General features: G+C 57.2%; 2 protein-coding genes across 2 annotated transcripts; both read left to right on the top strand.

Annotated features, from left to right (window-relative positions):
• Positions 1-288: 288 nt before the first annotated feature.
• On the top strand, positions 289-3362 carry VSX1 (visual system homeobox 1; the record flags this gene model as incomplete). Its single annotated transcript, XM_084262122.1, has 5 exons — positions 289-658; positions 1086-1164; positions 1377-1500; positions 2432-2612; positions 3097-3362. The coding sequence occupies 5 exons, from the start codon at positions 289-291 to the stop codon at positions 3360-3362; spliced, it is 1020 nt and encodes a 339-aa protein (XP_084118248.1).
• Positions 3363-8491: 5129 nt separating this feature from the next.
• PEX6 (peroxisomal biogenesis factor 6) lies at positions 8492-25089 on the top strand (the record flags this gene model as incomplete). The annotated part of the gene is made up of 17 exons (XM_084262531.1): positions 8492-9391; positions 9491-9651; positions 10375-10458; positions 11498-11600; positions 11795-11931; positions 12016-12127; positions 15152-15360; positions 15935-16130; positions 16521-16597; positions 16695-16827; positions 19541-19746; positions 19839-19900; positions 20317-20425; positions 21599-21715; positions 22280-22357; positions 24042-24181; positions 24489-25089. The coding sequence occupies 17 exons, from the start codon at positions 8492-8494 to the stop codon at positions 24623-24625; spliced, it is 2961 nt and encodes a 986-aa protein (XP_084118657.1). The 3' UTR covers positions 24626-25089.
• Positions 25090-25156: the final 67 nt, after the last annotated feature.

A 25156-nucleotide genomic window follows, 5' to 3' on the forward strand; every position in this document is an offset into this window, starting at 1 on the left:
GGACCGCGGGGGCCCGGCGAGCGAACGGGGAGGACCGACGGGCGGTGGACGAAGGGAGCGGAGGGAGGGACAGCAGCGGCGGAGGGGGACCATGGCGGGGGCCGGAGAGGGGGGGCCGGGGGAGGGGCGCGGGGCCGGTGCGGCGGAGGGGGGCCAGGGGCCGTTAATCCGGGGATTGGGAGCGCCCCCCCGCCGGCCTGGGGTGTGATTGGAGCCGGGGCCGGCGGCGGGACGATAAAAAGGCCGGCGGGCGACGGTGCCCGCTCCGGGCCGGGCCAGGCGGCGGCGATGCCGGGCCGGGCGGAGCCGTCGGGGGGACGCGCTGCGGCGGGGCCGGTGGCGGTGCCCGTACCGGTGGCACCCGGGGCGGCGGCACGGCCGGGCGGCGCGGGGCTGCGGGCCAAGGGCTTCGCCATCACCGACCTGCTGGGGCTAGAGGCCGAGCTGCAGCCGCCCCCCGGGCCGCCCCCCGCCGCGGCCGCCGGTAGCTACGAGGGCGGCGGGGCGCTGGGGCTGGGGCTGGGGCTGCTGTGCGGCCTGGGGGGGCCGGGCGCCCCGTGCCTGCTGCCCGCCCCGCTGCCGCTGCTGCCCGCCCGCGGCCCCCGCCCGCCCGCCGGGCCGCCGCCCGCCGCCCGCCGCCACAAGGAGAACATCTCCGGTGAGCGGGGCCGGGGGAGGAGGGGTGCCGCTCACCCGCGCGCGGGGATCCCCCCCCCCCCCCCCGGAGCCGCTGCCGGGGCTGCCTCGCACCTGCGTCCCCGGGAACACGCGGAGGCGGCGGCGAGCATCCTCCCGCCTGCCCGGGATCGGCCCCGCGCTCCCGGTCCCGCCGGGCTGCCGCCCCTCCGACACCCCTCTCCTCCTGGCAAGGGTGGGCTCCGACCCCACCCCCGGTCCCGGGCTGGCGTCACCGGCGCGGTGCTGCGGGCTCGGGCGCGACCTGATGCCGGCTCGTTGCTGTGGGAGGGGACCCCTGCCCCGGGCCCGCTCCCCGCGGGCAACTGGAGCCGCGTTTTGGGAGCGGGGTTTGGTCCCCCTGCTCCCGACGGGAACGTGACTCTTCCCCTCCCGCTTGCTGCTGCCAGATGAGGACAGTCTGTCTGGGGACGCCAGCGACCTGAAGATGCCCACCTCCCAGATCAAGAGGAAGAAGCGCCGGCACAGGTAGAGCCGAGAGCGGGGCTGTTCCTGTTCTCACCTCCTCATCGCTGCCACCAGCCTCCCGCTGTCCCTCTGGTCCCCAGGCTGGGGCAGTGGTGTCCCCAAAGGAGCAAAGGAAGAGAAAGGCTGCAGCTGGGGTGGGGAGGGGGCTGCCAGCCCCGCTGCTTGCCGTCAGGGTCTGGACGGTGTCACAGGATGCTCTTTCCTCTCGGCAGGACGGTGTTCACAGCTCATCAGCTGGAGGAGCTGGAGAAGGCTTTCAACGAAGCTCACTACCCCGACGTCTATGCTCGGGAGATGCTGGCTGTGAAGACGGAGCTGCCGGAGGACAGGATACAGGTAGGTGGCTGCGACGGTCCTCTCTTCCATGGAGTCTGTGGGCTGCTGGTGCCTGGCTCTCTTCTGCTTTATGGGCGGTGAGTGCAGGTGGTGAGGACCTGGTGATGGCACTGAGATGCTGCAGGTGGTGGGGACCTGGTGGCACTGAAACACTGCAGAGCGCTTGGGCCCGAGCACCTAACAGGCTTCAAATGGAAATGCAGAACCAGGGGACTGAGCTGGCCCGGAGAATTTTGCACTGCTGTCAGCTCAGCTCTGTCCTCTGCAGACCCAACTCGGGCAGGAGCTGAGGGCAGTTCAGGGAGCTCCTGGGCCAGGCTTGCTCACTAGCTTGTCCCTTTGAGGGATACCTGGTACTGTAGGGCCTGATCCTGCCTCGCTGTGGAGCAGCTCATGGCTTAAGGATAGGGTAGTGGTCTGGGCAGCAGCCAGGTTGTATCTACACCCCTTGAGCCTTTGAATGCAGGATGAGGGTGGGAAGAGGGACCTGAGCACCCTCTGTCATCATCGGTCGCTGCATTATGGACCCCTTTTTCTGGGGAGGTCGTTGCTCAGTGTGGAGGCATCAGAGGGGCCCTGTGGGCAGGCAGAGTGTAGGGTGACTTTGGCTGGGATCACCCTCCTGTGTCACGATCAGCCTCATGTAACGTATGCTCCCTCTCCCTCCCCATCTTCCCCTCTCTCACTGACACCCACGTGTGTGCCCTCCCTCAACCCCCTCCCCACACACTGCCCTGGCTGCCCTCCCACCGCCACCTGCGCGCCTGCACCCTGCGCTGACACACCCAAACCCCTCCATGCACCCCCGCGGCTGCCCCTCTGCCCTGGATGCACGCTCCCCTGTGCTCCATGGGTCCTGTACGATTGGCCACGGGGGCCGTCTCCTCCCCAATCCCACCCCTCTGTGCTCTCCTGGCTGTTACCCCTGAAGGTTTGGTTTCAGAACCGAAGAGCCAAGTGGCGGAAGCGGGAGAAGTGCTGGGGCCGGAGCAGCGTGATGGCTGAGTACGGTCTCTATGGAGCCATGGTGAGGCACTCCATCCCTCTGCCCGAGTCCATCATCAACTCCGCCAAGAGCGGGCTGGTGGGATCCTGCGCCCCATGGCTGCTGGGTAAGTGGGAGCTTGGGGCTGGAGGCGTTGGGGCACAGCTGCAGATGGCTGTCCTCACCTCTTCCCAGGAAAGGATGGGGCCTCGGCCATGAGCTGTACACAGGCTGCTGAGCTCCTGGCAAAGAACTGCTGAGAAAAGGAAAACCTCTTACTGCCCTGTCAGACAAGCGCCTGTCCTTGGTTAGGTACCGCTCCCTAGTGCTAGCAGTCAACATGGGAGTTGCAGGGCATCTAGGAAGTTATCACCCTCCCCCCAGAGCTGACAATGTTGACGCTGCCTCAGAGCTACCTTCTGCTCATACACTGTCCTACACTGAGGTGGCACTTGAATTCCCAGGACGTCATAGCACTCCCCTCCAGGGTTAGCCCTCAGGACACAAGTGAAATCTGAAGGAAGCAGCAGGATGGCGGGAGGTGATGCTTAGCAGTCCTGGGCAGAAATAAGCAGCCAGTGCCCTTGGCTTTGCTCTCTCCCCTCTGCAAGGCATGCACAAGAAGTCCATGGAGGTGAGCAGGAAGGCGGAGAGCCAAGAGAAGATGGCAGATGGCTGGCGAGCAGAGCAGGAGGAGGAGGAACTCAAAGGGAAGCAGGCCAGTTCCCAGAGGGGCTCTGACAAAATTGGCCCAGCAAAAGATTCGGAGGACACAGCCATCGACCTCTCCAGGACAGCAAAGCACGAGAAGAGGGGCGTACTGAGGCAGTGCATCAATGGGGATCCCCCTGCGGAGCAGAAAGACAGGGACCACTGAGTTTGGGTTGCCCCAGAAGAGACCAGACCTCACCAGCTTCCTGGCGAGATAATATTTATTGAGAGATATATATATTATTTTTTTCTTAAAGAATTGAACTTTTATCTGAATTCAGGGCATTTTAAAACTGGGCACACACATCCCCTTGTCCCCTCCCTTTTAGGGTGTTCACTTCTCAGCAGAACCAGGGTGGAGGGAGGGAGTGGTATCCCAGTGGGATCACAAGCAGCACGAAAATGAGACCACATTGCGGTCAGCATGGACTGTTGCTGGGGAAGAGCCATCCTTCCCCTTCCCCTCTGGGGCTGTGAACGCTTCCCCAGCCAGCCCAGAGCACAAAGAAGAGCAGTGCAAAGGGACTTGCTCCCTTTTCAAAATACGCCGGCGCAAAGCCGGTGCAGGGAGTTTACAGACGCCTTCTCTGAGCACTTCCACCCCTGCCCGGCGCCCATGTGGCAAGTCCCTCTGCTTTGAACACACAATTCTTCCACCTCAAAGAGCAGCAGCAGGGTTTTTAAACACGGTGGGGTTCATCCTCAAGCTGGTGTAACCTGACAGATGCACCAGTTTATACCTCCTGAGGATCTGGCCTGCCAATGCAGCCTTATCACTGGATTTACACTGTGTAGCTTCCTTAACTCACATTTGGGAGAAGGGGGTAAAGACATTTTTTTGTTTATGCAATGATTTTGTACGCTCTTGAATGTTACCTGCCACACTATGCATAACAGAACAGACCTTTCTGAAAACCAAGCCATAGTACCCCAGAGCAATTAAACCATTTTGTGAGTTGACATAAGAAGATACTTTGTAATTGTCTGTAAAAAGTGTGTGTGTCGGAGCTGTTTCTTGGTCCTCCTATATTTATGTCTAAAAGCACTTTAGTGATCTGGATTTTTGAATGTGGCTCTTCCTGTTTTGTCCACCATTTATTTATTACACATCCATAAATAAAATTGTGGTGTATCTTTGGTTTTCATGCTCTGCATCACAATTTGTTCCTTATTTGGGCCCATCTGGTGGTAGCTGCTACCTTTGAGCAGATCGTCCATACACGTGTGCTGAACCTGGGCTGGAGATGTCTGCTGAGCCAGTGCAGCTGTTCCAAAGGGGCAACACAAAGCTCTCGTGTGTCTCCCCAGAACTGAGGTTTCATCCAGTGACCTCCACATGCCAGAAGGTGAGTGGTTTGTGCAGTTAAGGAGCCAAGGCATGGCTGATGGGTTGGGAGATGGTCCAAAATGGAGCACTCAGCCAGCTGCTGAGGGAAGTCACAGGAAGAAAGTTGCTCCATTCTCCCAAGGGCTGTTGAGAAATCCTTCTCCATACAGCTCAAGTGTGAGGTTCTTCACTGAAACACCTGGCAGCAGCCTCTCAAATCTCTGTGCAGTGCTCTCCTCCTCCTACTGATCATGCTGCTTTGGAGGGTGCAGAGTTGAGCCCTGTGTCCCCACACCTCTTGTGGTTGGTGACCAGAGGCAGCTGCTCACTCAAGCTAGGTGAATGCACAGTGGGAGGTACTGCTGGGAGAGCATCTGCCTCACGGGGAGGCACACAGAGCAGCTGGGTGGTCCTAACCACACAGGCACCCCCAGCGAGGTGCAAGGGCACCGCAGCACCCAAAAGCCCGACTCCAGGCTGTGGCAGGTCCTCATCTCCCAGCTGCACTGGAACTGGCCCATGCACATGCCGCGACAGCTCTCCTGGAACACCTCCAGTTTCATCTGCTGGCCAAAACATAACAGAAAATTATCAAAAGGTTTTATTAAAATCTGAGTAATTCCAATTTGGAAAGTTTCCTAATACAGCTCAGGGGGTGTTTGGCCATGTAAGGACGCTGTCACCTGTCCCCACCTCTGCTGCCGGGCCTGGCTCCTTGCACAGGCGGCGCTGGGCCCAGGGCAAGCGGTGGGACGCTGGCTGGGAAGAGCGGAGCAATAAAAGTGGCATCTGCAGATTCCCTGCCTTTCCCCTCCTCTGCTCTGCCAGGCTCTGCTGGGCTGGGGAGGGGGGAGCGAGGGGGGGGGGGATGGGGGGGAGCATATGCATTGCAAATACAAGCTTTACAGCAAAAAAATGGGGAGGGGATCACGGTTCAGGGAAGGCCTGGCCAGGGCTTATTGCAGCAGCAATTAGGCTTGCTGAGAGCCGAGACTTAGCACATTGGAGGCCTAATCCTGCCTGAGCAGCATCTGCAGACCTTTTATTTGGGCCGTGCCAGGCTGGCACTGGATGCCTGCTGGAAGAGTATTTTTTTCTGGCCTGCCCGTGCGCAGATGGCCTGGCTCTCCGCCTTGTGCTGAGCGCAGCGCTGTGAGGGCAGGCACGTCACTGCCGCAACGGCTACAAGGGGACAAAACCCAAACCCCACAGTCCCAGCCCCGCATGGAGTGCAGATAATTCTCCTGATAGGGGCTGGTGGTCCCCCAGGTGTCATCTCCCACTGTGAAGGGGGGATCAAGGGGAGGGCTGCTGGCCCGAGGCACTTTTTGTGTGCCAGGAAGAAACAGCAGCATGCAGCCAGGTACGCTGGGGCTCAGACTGCCCTTGCTGCTCCACTCAGTGGACGAGACCCTAGGAGACGCCAGGTGAAGGGAGGTGCTGGTGGATGACAGTGATTGCCCAAGGCTCAGCTCCTTCCTGGCTGCCACCAGGAGCTAGTGGCGGGGTCTGCTGGGGGAACCCCCTCAGAGCAGGGAGAGTCACTCGCCTCTTTGCTGCTTGCGCTAAGCCTGCCAGGGATGTGCTTGTTGTCCTCCATATGTCACTGTAGTTGTAACGGCAGTAGGGCTAGGGCAGCTTGTTCTTTGCTTCAGATTTATTCCATCCTGAGATTAGTGGTAGCCAAACCCAGCCACGGCTCCTGCCATTGCTGCCTTAGGCCACAGCTGGTCATGACAGCATGGCAGAAGAAACCCTGACTTATGGCAATGGCTACCACTTGTGCACATTTTCACTGCTGCAATGGGCTTGCCCTTGTGAGACCCAGTGGCCACCACCTTGGTGACCACACCAGGGCCTGGCTGGGAGCTTCCTTCTATGAGGGCCCCGTGGGTCTCTCAACCACAGCAGCTGGGTCTGCTCAGGCGGAAGATCACAGAACAGAACAGAATCACAGAACATTAGGGGTTGGAAGGGACCTCAAAAGATCATCTAGTCCAACCCCCCTGTCAGAGCAGGATCACCCAGACTAAATCACACAGGAACACATCCAGGTGGGTTTGAATGTCTCCAGAGAAGGAGACTCCACAACCCCTCTGGGCAGCCTGTCCCAGTGCTCAGTCACCCTCACAGTGAAAAAATTCCTCCTTATATTCACATGGAACCTCCTATGCTCCAGCTTGCACCTGTGGCCCCTTGTCCTATCACTGTCCATCACTGAGAAGAGCCTGGCTCCATCCTCCTGACTCTCACCCTTTACATATTTATAAACATTAATGAGGTCACCCCTCAGTCTCCTGTCCTTATACGGCCTTTCCTCATAAGGAAGGTGTTCCACTCCATCATCTTGGTGGTCCTGCGCTGGACTCTTTCAAGCAGTTCTATGTCCTTCTTGGTCTGAGGAGCCCAGAACCAGACAAATATTCCACATGCAATCTCACCAGGGCAGAGTAGAGGGGGAGAAGATTTACTAACCACACTCCTCCTAATACAACCCCAGGATGCCGCTGGCCTTCATAGCCACGAGGGCACATTGCTGGCACATGGTCATCCTGCTGTCCCCCAGGACCCCAAGGTCCCTCTCATCTACGCTGCTCTCCAACAGGCCAGTCCCCAGCCCATACCAGTACCTGGGGTTGTTCCCCAGGTTGTGGAGATCCTTTCCATGTGGCTCTGGCAAGAGTAGTCAATAACAGTAAAGCCACTGTTCAGTAGCCAGCGCTGTCACAGCCTCACTTAGTTCACCTGGGCTGCCACCCACCCTGACACATCCAGATCTTTCCACGGTGCCTTGTGCACAGCACTAGCTGGGGATCTGCTAAACCAGTCATGGGAGAAAGGATAAGGAAAGGGGGGGAAAAGAAGAGATTATTTTGGCATCGCTCAGCCTGTAAGGCACTGGAAGCTGACTGTCAGGCATGTGCAGCACGTCTGGGGGTTGCACAGAGGCGGCGGAGGTGTCCTGGTGACGGCAGAGCCGGCCAGAGCACAGAAGGCTGCAGGGCTGCATTGGCGGAGGCATTTCCACACGGTGCCGTTCCTGCAGAGCTCAGTAACACTCATTTCTGACTGGCGTTCTGACCGGTATTCAGGGTGCAAGGTCGGGGAGCGGGTTTGAACGTCCTGCAAGCGCTCCCTGGTGTGGAGCTGTGCGGCGGGGCACAGCGAGCAGCCCAGAAACGGGAGGGGGGGGAAGGCTGGTTGGAGTCCTGCAGGTAACCAGAAACCTCGCTCCTTCCTTCCCCTCAGCCCAACAGAACCCTGCCCGTTTGCGGGGCGACATGCAGGGGCGCCTGGATGCGTCCTTAGGGGCGCTGGGCTTTCACCGCTCGCTTCTGGGATCCTCAAGGGGCACCCGGGAGAACCCGCAGCCGCTCACCCGGGTCAAGCCGGGTTCCGGCAGAGGGAACGGGCACCGATCAGGGGCTCCGACGTCCTCCAGACCGCTCCTCTCCCAGCTCAGCCCAGCACCCGCACCGACACAGGCACAGGCGTAGGAGCCAAGCGCGGGTGTTCAGCCCGCAGAAACATCGCCGGGGCGGCACCGGCGGGCGCAACCCGTCCTGCTCCAGCTCCGCGCCATTTCCCCCCGCCCGCGTCCCGCGGGAGCCCGAGGAAGGCGGGGCCGGTGCAGCGGGGCTGACGCCACCGCGCCGCCCTGTGCCCAGGCCGGGCAGCCCGGCTCTGGGGTGAGGTGGCCTCAGCCGCCGGCAGAGGCGCCGTCGCGGGCGGCGCCGCCGCAGCGAGGACAGGCACGGTCGAGCCGCGGCGCTGCTGAGGGACGGCGGTCGCTCGGGGGCCGCTCTAGCCTGCCTGACCCGCCCCCCCTCCGCCCCCGCCCCCGTCCCGAGGCCGCTCTATGGTCCCGGCAGAAGGTGAGGCGGCCCCGCGCCTGCGCGCCGCCCCCACTCTAGCCCCGCGGGCTCTATGGTGGCGCGGCCGGTCCGCCCGCTCCGCCCCGCGGCTCTATGGCGGTAGCGGTGCTGCGGCCGCTGGACGCCCCGCCGGCGGAGCTGGCGCCGGCCACCGCGCTGCTGCTGGTGCCGCCGCCGCTGTGTGCGGCGCTGCGCGGGCGGGGCGGCGGGCTGGTGCTGGCGGTGCGGCCGGCGGGGCGCGGCGGGGCGCAGGCCGTGCTGCTGAGCGCCGTGGCGCTGGAGGCGGGCGGGCGGCGGGGAGCCGAGCTGTGGCTGCGCGGGGCCCTGCTGCGGCGGCTGGGGCTGGCGGCCGGCCGGCGGGTGGCCGTGTGGCCGGTGCGCCGCCCGCCGGCGCTGGCCTGGGTGCTGCTGGGGGCGGCGGGGCGGGCGGCGCGGCCGGCGGGCGGCGCGGTGCTGGTGCGGCGGGGCGAGGCGCTGCCGGGGTCGGGGCCGGGGCCGGGGCCGCTGGTGCTGGAGGCGCGGCCGGCGCTCCAGGGGTTGCTGGGCAACGGCACGCGCACCGCCCTCGCCCCCCCGCCGCCCCCCACGCCGCGCGAGCCCGCGGCCGGCGGCGCCCCCTGCCGGCGCCCCGCCGCGCCGCCCCTCGTCTCCCGCTTCGCCGCCGGGCCCGGGGAGGAGGCGGCTGCGGCGGCGGCGGCGGCGCCGCGGCGGCTGCGGGCGGCCCCCGCCGGCGGGGCGGGCGGCGGCGGGGCGGAGGTGTGGGTGAGCCGGCGCGGGCTGCTGGCGCTGGGGCTCTTCCAGGGGGAGTGGGTGCGGGTGGGCGCCGAGGGGGCGGGCCGCGAGCACCTGGCGGCGCTGCTGGCCCGGCCGCCGCCCTGGGAGTACCCGCGGGCCGCCCGCCGCGGGCCGCCCGACGGCGCCGCCCTGCTGGCCCCCGCCCTGGCCTTCAACCTGGGCTGCGACCCCGCCGCCGCCGCACAGCTGCGGCTCAGGGTGAGACGGGACCCGCTCAGGCACCCCCGGGGCGACTTGGAGGCCGCTGGGCCCGGCGGGGGCGGCGGGTTCTCACCGTGCGGCCTTTCCCCTCTGCAGAGGTACGAAAGAGCGGGCGCCGCGGACGGGAAGGGCAGCCGCTCCGTGCTGTACGTGCCCCCCTTTGCCAAGGAGCTGCACCTGGAGATCGTCTGCTCGCCGGCCTACAGCGCCCGGGGAGGCTACGACCACGTCCTCTACAAGCACTTCAGCCTGCCGCGGTGAGCCGGCGGGCAGCACCCGCCTTCCCGTACGGGATGCACCCGCGCCCTGGGCCTCTGTCGGCGCCCGAATCGGGCACCTCGACCTGCACAGTCAGCGCCCTAATGCAGCGCGGCGCAGTTGTGGAGTTAGCCCCTTGTGCTGCCTCCTCTCCCTGTGCTTCGCTTGCCCCTGGCACCTCTCTAGCCAGTCCTTCACAAGCCATCTTCAAGGCTCCTTCCTTTGTGATGTCCCATCCAATGCTGGAGGGCTCCCAAGCGCTGCCCGCAGGCCTGCGTTCTGGGCCGTGTTCGTAATCCTGGGTTTCAGCTTTGAATAGTGAGGTGGAGTAATCAGGAAGCTGGGTATCGTGTCATTTTCTCTTACGACACCTGCCCCGAGCCTCTTTCATTTGGCTGTTGAGGCTTTCTGTTGTTGGAATTCTGCTTGGCTGTTCCAGGGATAAGGAGGCTATTTATCTGGAAGAAGCAGAGTCTTTAATGGCATTCATCTTCTATGCCATTCCTGGAAGGTTGCCCTTAGTAGTCTGTAGGTGCCTTCTTGCATCTAGTCCATGCTGTATCTTTAAGTGGCTATTTATAATATTATTTATAGGTAAGGAGCGAGTTGGTGAGGATACTTATGTCCTTTCCTCTAAACTCACGTGTGGTGTGGGGTGGGAAGGACACGTGACTGGAAGGATTTACTCTCTTTCACGAGTGACACTCCCTGGTCTTTTGTAGGCTTGTCCAGGAGGGAGACATCCTATGTGTTCCAACATGTGGCTACGCCGAGTTTTTAGAAGTAAATGCAGACAAGTTCCTAAGGTAGGTGACAACAAACTATGGCTCTAGTACATGGATACCACAAGAGAAAAGATACTTCTTCAGTATTGACTCTCTTGAAATGAGATGGTTGAGTCCATCCTGACCTGTCACTGGAGTTTAAAGTTCATCTGCCTCTTACTTTAAGGGGAAAGAGGGAAGTGTTTTTATTGGGTTATGGAGGGTTGTAGCTAAGAGGGAAGGCTCCCTTAGCTCACTCAAACGGTCACAGAGGGAAGAAAGGAAAAAAAGAGAGAAAAACTGATGGGGGAAAAGAAGGAAGAGGAGGAAGGGGTGGCCTGGAGACAGCAAATTGAAAGTCGGGTTTGTTTGGTGGGTGACAGAAGGGTGAATATAAGCCCTTACAGTTCATGTTAGAGTAATGAAAGTGGATTTGGTGGCCAAAGTTGGTGTTGCTCATATGGCTTTGAAAGAGTTGTGGGCTAAATGGGAGAAAGTCACTTTTGTGTCAAAGGAAGGATGCTCGCAGCGGGATTTGGCTGCTGTTAATAAAAGAGCTTGGAACTACTGCTTTGGTGTGGAAGTGTTACAACTATTCAGAGGGTGGAGAAAATCCAGGAGGAAGTCTCTGCAGATAGTTTTATCTATCCAATAGGGAGAAGAACTTTTCCTGCGGTATGTCCAGGGCAGGCTGCTTGTAGGCTCACATGGTGTTTGGGTGATTCCCAGTCTGCAGCCTAGAGGACTCTGCACTGTAATGTTCTATATGCCACAGGTTGTGGAGTTGTAGAGAAAGAAGCAATGGCAGAAGAGACAATGTCTTGAGCTCTTAGGTAGATGAAATAAGGTTCACACAGCTGTACTTGTGGACAGGAGCCACCAGCAGAAGCTGTAGCTGTTGACAGTCCTGTCTGGACAGAAAGCACATCAGGGATTTATAAAGGATCCATGTGGGTTCTGGGAGAGGGCAAGAGTATCTGCTTATCTGTGCATTTCAGCTGTCTTCTCATTGACAACTGTATAGTTCCTGCCCTCAAGATCTTGACTTAGCAATTTAGACAGCTTGGTTTTTTTCCCTTAGGTGGCCAGAGCTGTACTTCAAAGTGAGGAAGATTTTAGGCGTGGTGGAAGACGAGCTGTCTGAGGGTTACCTGGTGGACACCCAGAACACGTCCCTTTACCTGGTAAAATGTCGGTGCCGAGCAGGGAGGGTGTACAAGAGATCTGAAGCTGAGGTTGCACTGTGGATGATAGAGGTGCCTGTGGAGGCTGGTGTCTCCTGCCATTGACAAATAGCATTCCAGGATGCACCTTGTCACTTGGCACCCGTCTTTTGCCTGGCGGTGTTCCACAGAGTGCTGCTTTCCCTTCCTCACAGGTGGGTTCAACAAACAGCGCCGTCCCATCTGCCCCAGCCTATAACAGCCATGAGTTCTGGAGCAGCTTGTCTCCTGCTGGACTTTCTGATGTCGTGAAGCAGCTCTGTGATGCTCTTCGGCCTCACCTGAACAATCGGTGAGCTAGAATTCTTCCTAGCAAGCCCTGGTAGAGCTGGGACCCTGCTCCTGGGTCACTTGGAGAACTGCCTCTCTGTTACAGGGCAGGTGCACTGGGTGGGGCTGGCAGTGTTCTCCTCTCAGGACCGGGTGGCAGTGGGAAGCAGATGGCTGTCAAAGCTGCATGTAGCTGCCTCAACCTCCACCTCTTCAAGGTAATTCCTGCTGCAGTCGATTGGTTGGTGGCTTTACAACATAAAAAGAATTATGTAAACGTTCTTTGGGTTAGTCATACCAACACCCCTGCTGCAGCTCTGATATGAACCTACCCAGAAGCTGCTCCCATGTGTACCTGTGGACAAAAGGAGTCCCAAGTGTGCTGAGCTTAGCAGCTCTCCCCAGCATGGATTAGGACTGCTGGTGTGCAGAACCTCAGAGCAAATGTTTGGATCAGCCTAAAGGTCCATCTAGCCCCCTGGCCTGTGTCAGAGCATCAGAAAGAGACCAGAAGCATGAAGAGATGTCTCCTCTGATGTGTACCTCCTACTGCTCAGGAGTCAGTAGTTTAGAGATCTCAGGCCTCAGAGGGTGCATTTGTGCCTTTCTTTACTGACACTTGCTGTCAGTCTGCAGTACTTTACAAACACTGCAACAGTCAGCAGGCTGACTTCCCATCGTTTGGTAGGGCACTGAGTTGGTAACCCAAAGCATGGCAGTAACTAAAATATCCTGAGAGAAATCAGAGAAGCCATGAGGGCAGGAATTGCTGTGGAATTGGGTATTTCAATTGTCTCCACGTAGGCTGGGCAAAAGGCATGTCAGAAAGTGAGGCAGAGATGATGCTGAGATGTCCAGCTGGGTGGGAAGCCTGAAAAAGAAGTGTTGCCCTTGGTTTGATACTGGCAATATCAGTGTGTGAGATCTAGTTCTAAATCTCACAGCTTACAGAAGACCTGCCCTGTAACGGTGTCCACATGCACCATTCCCACCCCTCTACCCTGCCAAGAGCAACACAGCCCCCAAATCTTCCATAGTGGTACCTGGCTTCTGAAAGGGGAACAGTGTCAAAATGAGGCCTCTTTAGGAAGAAAGACTCTGTTAGGGCAGAGAAGTGTTAGATCTGCTGAGGAGGTGAGTGAGGGACACCATAAGGGTGCTGTGTAGAGATCATATTGGGGTGGGTTTTAGAAAAGTAAATGGGAGACAAACCAGATGAACAGCCAGAAAGGGCAGTAGCTGAAAACAAGGCGTCCTGCAAGGGCACAAACACGTAGCAGGTTAGAACAAAGGATACAGTTAGTACACTCTGGGATGACTTCACCACTTGTGAAGAACTCGTATGTTTTTTGCAATGGGAAGTCCTGTCCTGTAAACCTGCAGAAAGTTGCTTGCAGGTGTTGCTGGGGAAGGTAGCTTGGATTTTAAAAAAGGCTCTTTGTGAAACTGAGTGGCAGTGGGATGTGAATGAAGGTCCTGGTGTGGATGAAGTCCTGGGAACATCAGGAGTAGTTAGGGAGTCTTCACAATCACCAGTGAGTTCTGCAGGCATCTGCACTGGGACCTCAGAAATGACATCACAGCAGTGATGTGATGGTTTGTTGCTAGCTAAGTTATCGAAGGTAAGAGAAGAGGACAGACTGTCCTTGGGCTAGAGAGCTTTAAGTGAGATCAAGCGTCTGCACTGTGAAGTGGCAGGTAAAAATCACTGCAGTCGGTTTTACATGCCAAATGGCAGATTTCCAGCTGTCACCAGTCAGCATCAGTCATTTGGTTTTATGTCAATGTTCCCCATGTATGTCAAAAATCAGATTGTGTTTTAGGAAACAAACTCCAGAGTAGGTGCTGCTGCTGTATAGATCCGTGTCTTGCCACAGCTTGAATATCGTGCCATTGCTCCTTGTCCTGTCTCCACAGACCACTGAAAAGAGGTTGCCCATTTCCTTCTGTCTCCCACACTTCAGATATTTATAAACATTGATCAGATCCCCTCTCAGTCTTCTTTTCCCAAGGCTGAACAGCCCCAGCTCACTCAGCCTTTCCTCATAGGGGAGATGCCCCCGGCGCTTAATCACCTTCGTAGCCTCCTCTGGATTCTCTCCAGGAGATCTCTGTCTTTTTTATACCAGGGAGCCCAGCACTGGACACAATACCCCAGGTGGGGCCTGACCAGGGCAGAGTAGAGGGGTAGGATCACCTCCTTTGACTTGCTGGCCACGCTGCTTTTAATGCACCCCAGGATCCCATTGGCTCCCTTATCCACCAGGGCACACTGCTGGCTCATGGCCAATGCTTACATCACCATTCCACCTTCCCTTCCCTTCCTCTGGCACTTCTGCCTGCTCTCCTACCAGGACACTTCCATGCTGTAATCTCCACCACCTGATGATCAGCAGTTCCTTGTCCTTTCTCTCTGCTCTTCTGTACCCATGTACAGATAGCTGCTGCCATGTGGCTGTGCCTGCCACATCCCTAACTCCTGGTTTGGTTGGTACACTGAGCATGGTAGTTCCTCTGCTCTGTGCCCCCCCCCTTCTTACCCTTCACATCAGCTCTGGAGTCTGTGGCGTTCTCCCTGCTGCAGGCTACCCTCTCTGAGGATGAAGCCCAGCGAATCCCAGAGGTGGTTTTGCTCTCCCTGAGCAGCACCAGGAGGCAGCACCATTGGTTTCCAGCAGCGTTCAAGCTGCTGCTTGAGGCTCACCAGTCAGCTCTCCCTTTTGGATTTCAGCAAGTGTTTGCTCTGTAAACAGTGTCTGGGCCTCCAGCCACCTCCTAACTTTTTTTTCCTCCTCCCCTTACCTTCCACCTTCCTCTTTCACTTTGAGCCTGCGCAGCACTGGGTTGAACCAAAAGTTTCTCGAGCTTCCCACTCTGCTCTTTGCACTGTTCCTCTGAGGCACCTTGTTCTCCTTGTCTGGGCCTCTTTCACAGCTTTCCCATCCCTGCCAGCTCAGGTTGCTGAGCCGTGACATCCACTGTATTGACTTCTCTGGTCCCTTGGCCTCACCTCTTTCAGATGAGACCCTCCTGCACCCTCTCACCTCCTGCAAGGAAGCAGGAAACAGGCATTTTTCCATGCTGGCGAGTCCTGGATGTCTCTGGTTTATGTCTTTGGGAAACAGCCACTTAGATCTTGAATTGCTTGTGGAAAGCCTTGTGGAAGTGAACGTTGTCCCGGGTCCCCCGACTCTCCATGTTGTAGCTGCTGCAGACTGTGTGTTGTGTGGTCTGTCTTGCAGGTCGATTGTGTCAGTTTGTGCAGTGACACCAGCGGAGCCACAGAGGAGAAAGTACAGATGGCCTTCACCCAGGCCCAGCAGTATCACCCGTGTGTGCTCCTGCTGAAAGACATTGAGGTCCTTGGCAGGGACCGGGACAGGCTAGGAGAAGATGCCAGGGTCATCGCTACTCTGAGACAGCTGCTCACGGACAGAGACCCAGCACTGAGGTACAGACCCTGCACGACTGCTATGGGTAACTGAGGTGATTGTTTGCTGCTGCTGCTCCCTGGGGCAGCAGTTATCATTACATCGAGGTGACTGATTGATAACCTGCCCTGTTTTATTTTTAATCCAGTGGAGTCTCTCCCAGACTCGCTTTGTTTACTTCAGAGGGCCCTTGTTCTTCCAGCTTAGTGTCAGAGGGCATCAGGAAGCTTTGCTGCCTCGAGCTGGTTCCTGAGCAAACCTGGCGTGTTGGCTGTGAGGCATGCCAAGGGTTGTGGGGAGCCTGGAAGGGACTTGGGCACTGGGGGAGAGTCTTGAGGCTGATGACAAGTACCAAGGCACAGGGAGAGAGACAGACATAAGTGAACAGATGTCACTGGAAGGGCCTTGACGTGGAGACAGAGCTCACAAAGCAGTTCAAGGGCAAGCTGGAGGAGAGTGGCTGCTAGACACCTTGGCCAGTACATGCGTGTTTCTCAGAGGAAAGGCCACTGGAGAGTGACTGGGCGTGGGGGATGGCAGTGTGAGAGAGAAGCTTCCATAGAGCTGAGACCATGTACTGCCCCCTTTTATCAGCAGCCACCCTGTCCTGGTGATTGGCACAACCTGCAAGCCCCAGGATGTTCCTACAGATGTGCAGACTGCTTTCCTGCACGAGGTGAAAATGGAAGCCCCGTCAGAAGAGCAGAGGAGGTTGATGCTGAGCACGCTGACCGCCGGCCTGCCGCTGGGCAAAGAAGTGAGCCTGTCCAAGCTGGCCCGCAGGACTGCAGTGAGTGAAACCACAGCAGCGTGTGCAGATGGGCAGGTGGGAGTGCTGAGCCAACCTCAACCTCCCCTACCTGGCCATGGAGGAAGGGGGCAATTCCCACAGCCCGATCAACTTCTGCAGCGGTTAACCCTGGTCCTCAGACATCAGCTTTAAGTGCAGATTTCTCGTACCTAAGGCTGGCACAGCTTCTGTGGAGGTATTGGCTGATGCTAGAAGATGGGGCCAATGGGAAAAAAACCAACAAGTTAAAAGAGGCTCAAGCCTTTTACCAGGGCACAGAAGCTCAAAGAACAGTCCTGCAAGGCATTTTCCCCATACACCTTTTATGGTCTGTCTGGAGCTGTGGTTGGGGACTGAAGTAACTGATGCTCTCTGTTTCCACATTCACAGGGTTTCGTGCTGGGAGATCTCTGTGCCTTGTTGTCACACAGCAGCCGGGCTGCTTGTACCCGCATCCAGGCCTTGAGGTAGCACAGGCAACAGGGCAGGAGGTGGGGGGGAGGGCAGGGGCTGCAGCCAGGAGTGAGGCAAAGCCTCAGTTCTTTCCTTCTCTTTCTGTGCCAGTTTTCCAGGCGGACTGAGCGAGGAAGCGGAGAGAGATTTTTGCACTGCCGGGTTCCCCGTGCTCGAGGAGGATTTCAGCGTCGCACTGGACCAGCTGCATGACGCCCATTCCCAGGCAGTGGGAGCCCCGAAGGTAGGATGCTGGGGCAGAGGAGGGGGATTTGGTTCTCTAGAGCTGTGTGGCTGGAGATAGGTTCTGCAGACCTTGCCAGGCTGGGCCATGCTCTCACACAGCCCCTTCCTGTTCTGCCCTTCCGTGTATCCCCCAGCCTTGGGTGGGAAACAGTCCCACTATTGGCTTTCCCTCTTCACCCTTTTGGCTTTGCACTTGGCCAGGGAAGCCCTTGCTGCTCTCATCGGAGATGGCTGAATTGGTAGTTGTCTAGGGCTGCTAGCTGCACAGCTCAGTCTTTCAGAAGACAAAGGCAACTGCAGGCTGGCTGCCTTGATGAGGTCTCACCAGCCACCTGGTGTGTGGGAACAGAGAGGCTGGGGCATGAGGTGATGGGGGAGAGTTACCCACGTGTGTGAGAAGCCTTATGCATGATCCCTGGCCTTGGACGCTGCTTGAGCTGGCATGGGCTTTTCTGACAGCCAGGCAGTTGGAGAGAATCTTGGGGTTCTTCAGGGAAAGGGACATGGGGAAAGGAACATCTGGGGATGTTTGGTCTGGAGAAGAGCAGGCTGAGGGGAGACCTCATCACCACCTACAACTACCTGAAGGGAGGTTGTAGAGAGGTGGGCAATGGTCTCTTCAGCCAGGTGACAGGAGATAGGACAAGGGGAAATGGCATGAAGCTGTGCCAGGGCAGGTTTAGATTGGATATTAGAAAAAAATTCTTGACTGAAAGAGTTGTCAGGGCCTGGCACAGGCTTCCCAGGGAGGGGGTTGAGTCACCTTCCCTGGATATGTTTAAAAAAAGGGTAGATGAGGTACTTAGGGATATGGTTTAGCATAGGATGGGTTTGGTTGGACTTGATGATCTCAAAAGGTCTTTTCCAACCCTGTGATTCTGTGATCCTGTGTCAGAGGAAACCAACAGAGCCTGCTTCTCTGGAGGGCTGTGCTCCGCCCCTGGCAGCTCAGCACCCAGGAAAACAGCATTTGGGGTGACTGATTTTGTTGGGTGACATGTTAGGACCAAGTGAAGTGATCAGAACCTCTTTGTGCTGTTCAGTGCAGATGAGCTCAGTGCAGGACAGCGCTCACCTCAGAGCAGTGATCCTGGCGCCTTCCCCAACCACCCACTCGCATTCCTGCCCCAGCAGGATGACACCTTGCTGGTGTCATCATCCAGGAGCTATTCTGGGATTTAACTAATTCATAAATTTACTAGAGACTGAAAAGGGCTCTGCTTTGAGGCCTGTTTGCCAAGTTTGCTGTAAGATAAATAATAACCATGGAGCATGCTCGGCAGCGAGCTGTGGGAATGGGAACTAATTCTGTTTGCATTTTACAATCCTTTATCAATTTCTTTGTAATTGGCTGCAGTTCAGGAAGCCTATTAGCAGACCTGGAAACTCCCAACATCCATAACTTTCAGTTCCCTGCTTACATCTTTTTGTGGTTAGTCACATCTGGTTGCAGTTACGGCTGGAGCCTCCTCAAGAGAGCAAATTTCACACCTCCAGTTGCTAGCAGTGTCTGCAGGGGAGAGGGAAACTCTTCCCTTCCTGGGCACTGAGGGAGGAGGGCCTGTCACCTTCAGCTTTAAAATATTTTTTTAATTTTATTTTTTTTCCCCTGGAAAATCCTTATCTTGCCTGACCTGATTTTCCTGATGGACTTGCTGGACAGCTGGAGAAGTAGCAAGAGATGACATCTCCAGTAGCAAAGCCAAACTGGCTGAGGGGGAAAGAATTTTACTCAGTTGTATTTTTAAACTCCCTCTTTGTGCTGGCACCTGTTCCCTGGCCAGCCAGCAGCTGGGGGGAAGTGTTTTGGGGCTTTGCTTTCCCTGCATGTTCCCAGGAGAGCAGCTCTGACTCTCAGGAGGATCTGTCACGCAGACTGGGGCATTCCTGCCATTTCTAAAGCTGTGAGCAGAGCAGCAGCATCCTCTGACATTGTTTTGCTCAGGGCAAAATAAGGAAAGTGGAAAGGCTCACCCCTCTCAAGTTCACTCTGTCCTCTTCTTGCTGTGATCCTTTGCGTGTTTGCAGTTGACCCCATCCCTATCTATTTCCTGTAAGCATCCCTGGACTTTTTTCTTGCATCCCCCCTTTCAAGAGCAGATACTTTTCTGTACAGTGTCCTCCAGGATGTCTGTCTCTCACATCCTCCTTCACATGGCAGAGGTTTCTAGCAGCCAGGTTTTGTTCCTGTGGCGTGAAGCCTTTGCACAGTCTTGCTGCTCTGGGGAACAAGGTGCCCTGAACACAAGTACCTCATAATTGCTGGGTCTGGGATTCTTTTCTTTCCCTCCCTTCCTTCCCCCATCTTTCTTATTCTTGTCTCCCTCATGTCCCAGGGGCTGCCTGCTTTGGGCTCTCTCCCCACAGAGCTCCAGGCACCCCTGGCAGATACTTTCCCTGGGGTGCTGATGGGTGATGCGAGGCGCAGTGAAGGTTTGGAGATGAGGTGGCACGCTCTGAGCGCAGCTTGCTTGGGGACATGTACTGTTTGTTTTTCCCATTGGAAAGCTCAGAAGAGGGGAAATTTGGATGCTGGGCAATCCTGCAGCAGGGGTGGCTGGGAGGTGCAGTGTGGGGCTGACTTCCTGCATAGCCAGGCACAGCTGATGGCACAAGGGGCTGATGACTTGGATGCCACTGGAGCAAGAGCTGCCCAGGCCTGCCTGGGGCTCGGGAAGAAGTGCTGACAGGGTCTCTCCCTCTCTTGGCAGATCCCCTCTGTGTCCTGGCAGGACGTTGGTGGGCTCCAGGAGGTGAAGAAGGAGATCCTGGACACTGTTCAGTTGCCCCTGGAGCACCCAGAACTGATGTCACTAGGTCTGTGCCGCTCCGGTCTGCTGCTGTACGGGCCTCCAGGAACAGGGAAGACCTTGCTGGCAAAAGCTGTGGCAACCACATGCACCATGACGTTCCTTAGGTGAAGAGTGGGGCTCATGCAGTGGGACTGACTTTGTCCTGGCAGTGGATGGGCACGCTGTAACTGCCTGCCTCTCTCTCTCTGCCCCACAGTGTGAAAGGGCCAGAGCTCATCAACATGTACGTTGGGCAAAGCGAGGAGAACGTCCGGAACGGTGAGCAGATGCTTCCTGCTCCTGCAGGTGGGAAGATGGGGCTTTTCTGTGGTGCTGGAGGGAAGGAGGCAGTGCTTAGACCCCTCTTTGCAACTCTGCAGCTGCTGGCAAGGACTCAAACCCAGCTGTCTCCTGCACCTAGTCTGTTCTCTGCCCTGCTGCAGCTTCCCCTCCTGCTCTCTGCTTGTCCCTGATGAGACAGCAGCACCTCAGAGACACAGCTGAACCCAGGGCCTTGTGCTGGGTGCTGCCTGTCCCGCTCCCACTGAGCTCCTCAGGCTGGAGCAGCAGCTGGTGGTGAGGCAGCGGGCAGCTGGTTTCCACCCACAGCTCTTCCCTGCTGGGGGTGTAGCAGGTCCTGTTGGTGTTGTCTGCTCCTCCAGGTCTTTCTTACCTTTAGTCTTGTCTTCTCCCAGTGTTTGCCAGAGCCAGGGCAGCTGCTCCCTGCATTATCTTCTTTGATGAACTGGATTCCCTGGCCCCCAGTCGTGGGCGGAGCGGAGATTCCGGGGGTGTCATGGACAGGTGGGTGAGCATCATGCATCCTTGGGGAAGTGGCATACCTGCTTCAGCTGGGGGGGATGCACAGGATGCCCTGTGGGGCAGAGTCCACCTCAACTCTCTTGCTCTATTTTTGCCCTCCCTTCTCCCACCAGGTCCTCTGCACGGCATGTCTCCTCTCTCTAGACATTAGTTCTGCTGTTTGCATTGCCACAGACTCCTGATTGCCCAAACTTGTTGTGCAAACATTTGGTTAAGACAGAGTCTCTTCCAGCTGCTTCTGTGGCTGCCAACTGCTCCCTTTGGCCTCTCCAAGGTCATCTTTCACACCCCTGCCGTGCTCTCCTCCGATTAGCTGCTCTTTCCCTGCTGCGGGAAATCTGTCAGCTGCCTCTGGTAGGAAAGTATATACAGCTTGGAGATACCCAGAAACAGGGTTATTCCCCCCAAATTTCTTCTGCTGAGCTGCTGTCTCCATCCAATCTTCCTTTCCATCTGTGAGGGGTTCAGCAAAGTCTTCCAGTGACACCACGTGCCCTTGGCATCTGTCTTCACATGCACAAACCAGCAGCTCTGCAAGGGGCTGGGTACAGTGCCCATTAGTTGTCTCACGTCGTCCCAGAACTTGGGGGAGACATCTCTGTCACAAGAGGTCTGTGTGGCACCGAGGTACCATGCTGCCAGGCCAGCTGAAGCCATGTGGCCACAGAACTAGCTCTGCAAGGTGTTAGTTCACCACCGTGAGGAGTGTTTGGCAGCACCGCTGGCCTGCCAGGGTGTCCCCAAGCAGCCTTGCAGCCGGACTGGCTGGGCAGCACCACGTAGCAGGGAGAATTAGGATCAGCCAGCATATCCGAGGGGCAACCTGAGCCAGAGCCATGCATGCCTGCCTGTGTTTGGTCCGTGTTGCCAGTGTCTAACAGCAGTTTACAAGCATGTGTGGCCATCCTGGGAGGGTTCACAGCCCAGCACAGACCTGAAGGACTGTCTCGGTACCAGGCGTTTGCACTCCTGTTGCAGTGAGCCCGCATGCTTGCTGCCTGCACTCAGATGGCTGTGTCACAGCTCTCCAGGGAAGGGAAATAGTCCAAGAAAAGGACCTGCCAGTGGCCTTGCTTATTCCTCGTTTTGTTTGGTGGCTGAGGGTGACAGTGGGTGCTTTGCCAGGTTGTGAGTGTCCTGTCTTGCTCCTTGCAGAGTTGTCTCGCAGCTCCTGGCCGAGCTTGATGGCCTTCATTCCACCAGAGAGGTGTTTGTCATTGGAGCTACAAACAGGCCTGACCTCCTGGACCCAGCTTTGCTCCGACCAGGCAGGTATGTGGCATCCTACCCTGCCTTACTCCAGAGTGAGGAGCTCATCCCAGAGCTCCTCAGGGAGTGATGAGCTGGACTCTGTCCCCATGACATTACCCCAACAGAGACTGTTCCTGAAGCTCCCTGGTCCTGCCTTGTGGGGGAGATAGGAAGCCAAGAGGAGGCCAGCACCTATGGCTGTAGAGCAGCACAAGCTAGCACTTCTTGTTATCCTCTGTCACGCTGGTTGTTGCCCCAGCAGCAGAGCAGGACAATACGGACTGAACTGGTGGGAGGAATTGGTCCCCCAGGGCCTGTGGCTTGCCCATCTAGGGGCAGGACCTTGTATCTGCTGTTGTTGGACCTCATGTAGTTCCCATTAGCCCGTTTCACCAGCCTGCCCCAGCAGCTCTGAAGAGCAGCCCTGTCCTGCAGCCCATTCACTGCTTCCCCCCCCCAAGCTTTGTATCTCCCGTGAACTTGGCAGCAAAAGGAGCTGCCCCAGGGCAACCCTTCAGCTTTCACTGCAAAGAGCTGAGCACCAGTGGCAGGTTTGTCTTGACTGACTCCTCTCTCTGCTGACAGGTTTGACAAGCTGGTCTATGTGGGCATGAACGAGGACCGGGAGTCACAGCTGCAGGTGCTGAGCGCGGTCACCAGGAAGTGAGTCACCCTGTGCTCTTCCAGCAGCCTTCCAAGGGGTTGCAGCCTTCCTAGGGTTGATGTGTGGGATGCTCCAGCTTGGCTTCATGCCTGAGTCCTGGGGAGCATCTGAGTCACTGACCTGCAGCCAGCAGGGAGGGGAAGAGGCTGGGGCAGCTTCCAGGAGCAGAACTGGGGCTGGTTTTCCTACAAGATGGGAGCAGCTCAGCTGGCTGTGCAGGTTGAGGGGTCAGTAGAGTTCTCTGGTCACCACTACCATATGCTCTTCTTGGGGAGCTCAGCCAGATCCCTACAGCGTGGTGAGACTGCGGCACTCCTGTTCGCTCCCTGCAGGAGTTCCCCTGGCACATCTGCTGTTTGCAGGTTGAAGGTTGAAGGCAGCTCTGTTCCTCTCACTGCCTCTCCTCCTCTGATGCAAGGGGGTGTTCAGCCCATGCTCCATGTGCCTTTCCGAACACCGGTTGTATGGGATCACTGAGCAGCAGGGTTTGGCTGCTTTCCACAGCTGCTCTGAGCTCTCTAGAGCATCTCTGGAGGGAGAAAAGCAAGCCCTGAGACTCGAGGGCAGAGGTACCACCCACACAGCCCAGTGACCAGCTGTGAATCTGCCTCTGTGGAGACTTTGTGTCAGGGATGGCTGTGATCACTGCTGCTTTTGGTGATAAGCTAGCAGGAGAGGCAAGAGTGTGGGCTGGCTGCCAGCATCACAGAATCACAGAATCACTGGGTTGAAAAAGACCTTTAAGATCATCAAGTCCAACCAATCCCATCCTAAGCTAAACCATATCCCTAAGCACCTCATCTACCCTTTTTTGAACACATCCAGGGAAGGTGACTCAACCCCCTCCCTGGGCAGCCTGTGCCAGGCACTGACAACTCTTCCAGTAAATTTTTTTTTTCTAATATCTAATCTGAACCTGCCCTGGCACAGCTTCTTGCCATTTCCCCTTGTCCTATCTCCTGTCACCTGGCTGAAGAGACCATCACCCACCTCTCTACGACCTCCCTTCAGGTAGTTGTAGGTGGCGATAGGGTCTCCCCTCAGCCTCCTCTTCTTCAGGCTAAACATCCCCAGCTCCCTCAGCCGCTCCTCATAGGATTTGCCCTCCAGCCCCTTCACCAGCCTGGTTGCCCTTCTCTGGACTCACTCGAGGACCTCGGTGCCCTTCTTATGGTGAAGAGCCCAGAACTGGACACAGGACCTGAGGTGCAGCCTCACCAATGCACCTTTTCACACCCTGCAGCTTGGCAGTCATGCCCTCCATCACCGAGCAGCTGTTGGTGCTGAAGGAGGCTCCCTGTCTGCAGCGTGACTCCGATGGCAGGGTTAGGTGTTACAGTGGTTTGCCTGTCTGTAATTAGGTGTGTTCTCAGCCAGCCCTGGCTGTAGGCTGTTCCCAGGCATGTGGAGTACTTCATCTCAGAGCCAGAGCTCCGAGTTGCCTTTGATCCTACTTAGCAGGAGAGAGGACCTTGCTGTTGGGGCTGTTACAAAGAGCAGCGACTGCCTTGAATAAAACCAACCAAACCAACCCCTTTGATTGTTTTTGAGCACACAGAGCACAGTCCAGAAGCAGCTAAACACGGGGCCTCTGATTGCTCCTGCCCAGTCACGCTAGCGGTCACATCTCTCCCGGTCTGTTTATTCTGTGGCTTTTGCACCTGCACTTTTCTCTCCTGGCAGGTTTAAACTGGATCCTTCTGTGAATCTCACCACCATCCTAGAAAAATGCCCAGCTCAGCTGACAGGAGCAGACATCTACGCCCTGTGCTCGGATGCCATGATGTATGCTGTCAAACACAAGGTGGAATGGATCGAGGAAGGTAGGAGCCCGGCCCCATACCTTGGGGCAGAGAGGGGAGTCACTGCTACTGGTAACTGGGCTTTGTGAGAAGAGCCTTGACGGCCTTGGGACTGTGTCTGAATGCCAGGCTCCTGCTTGCTGGCAGGCAGGCAGTTTCTGTGGCTGTGGTCATCTTCACCTCCAGTGCTTGGCCCCAGGGGGGGGGAGAGGAGAGAGTCACAGGTTCTCTTTCCAGGCTCTGGTGGCTGGAGAGGGGGCTGTTGGATCTTGCCAGCCGCCTCTGTGCCTGGCTGTCAGCCCTTTCCTGTTCCCTCTCTCTCACACAGGGCTGGATACTGAGAGCTCTGCTCTGGTTCTGACCATGGAAGACTTCCTGCAGGCTGCTGCGAGGTTACAGCCGTCGGTCTCTGAGCAGGAGCTGCTCAGGTACAGACTCATCCAGCAGAGGTTTGCTGCCTGCTGATGCTCAGCAGAGCATTAAACAGTGTGTTCAGGGGTGCAAGAGAACGGGCACCAACAGGCACCCACCCGCTCTTCTTGAAGCCTCCTGAGCCCCTGTCTTTTGAGCGTGGGGGGAAGAACAACCGCACGGTTCCTTGAGCTAAAGCCTGGTGGGAGTGCTCAGCCAGGCTGTCAGTGGGTTCTGTAACAGTCCCTTACGTCTTGGGGAGCACTTTGTGGCTGCTGGGAACATATTGGGGTGACTTCCCCATGGAAGGAAGCCAAGTTTCGTGGTTGTGGGCAACATAGGAGAGCATTGGTGGGGGACTGAGGTCCAAACTGCACGAGGGAAGCTGGAGGCAGCTGCTTGTTGGGTGTCAGCTCCCAGTGAGGGGGGCTGACTGGAGGGCGGCAGGAACAGGGCACTGCTGCTGCAGCTGGCTCGGGCCTGGAGCGGTCTGTCTGAATAAATGCAGGGTTTGGGCACTGGGATTCACTGGCCTGAGGGTCTTTGCTTTCTGGTGGTGTTTGCGGGCTCGGGAAGGTCCCTGCG

Source organism: Gallinula chloropus, assembly GCF_964237585.1.
Source record: "Gallinula chloropus genome assembly, chromosome: 3".
Lineage (NCBI taxonomy): Eukaryota > Metazoa > Chordata > Aves > Gruiformes > Rallidae > Gallinula > Gallinula chloropus.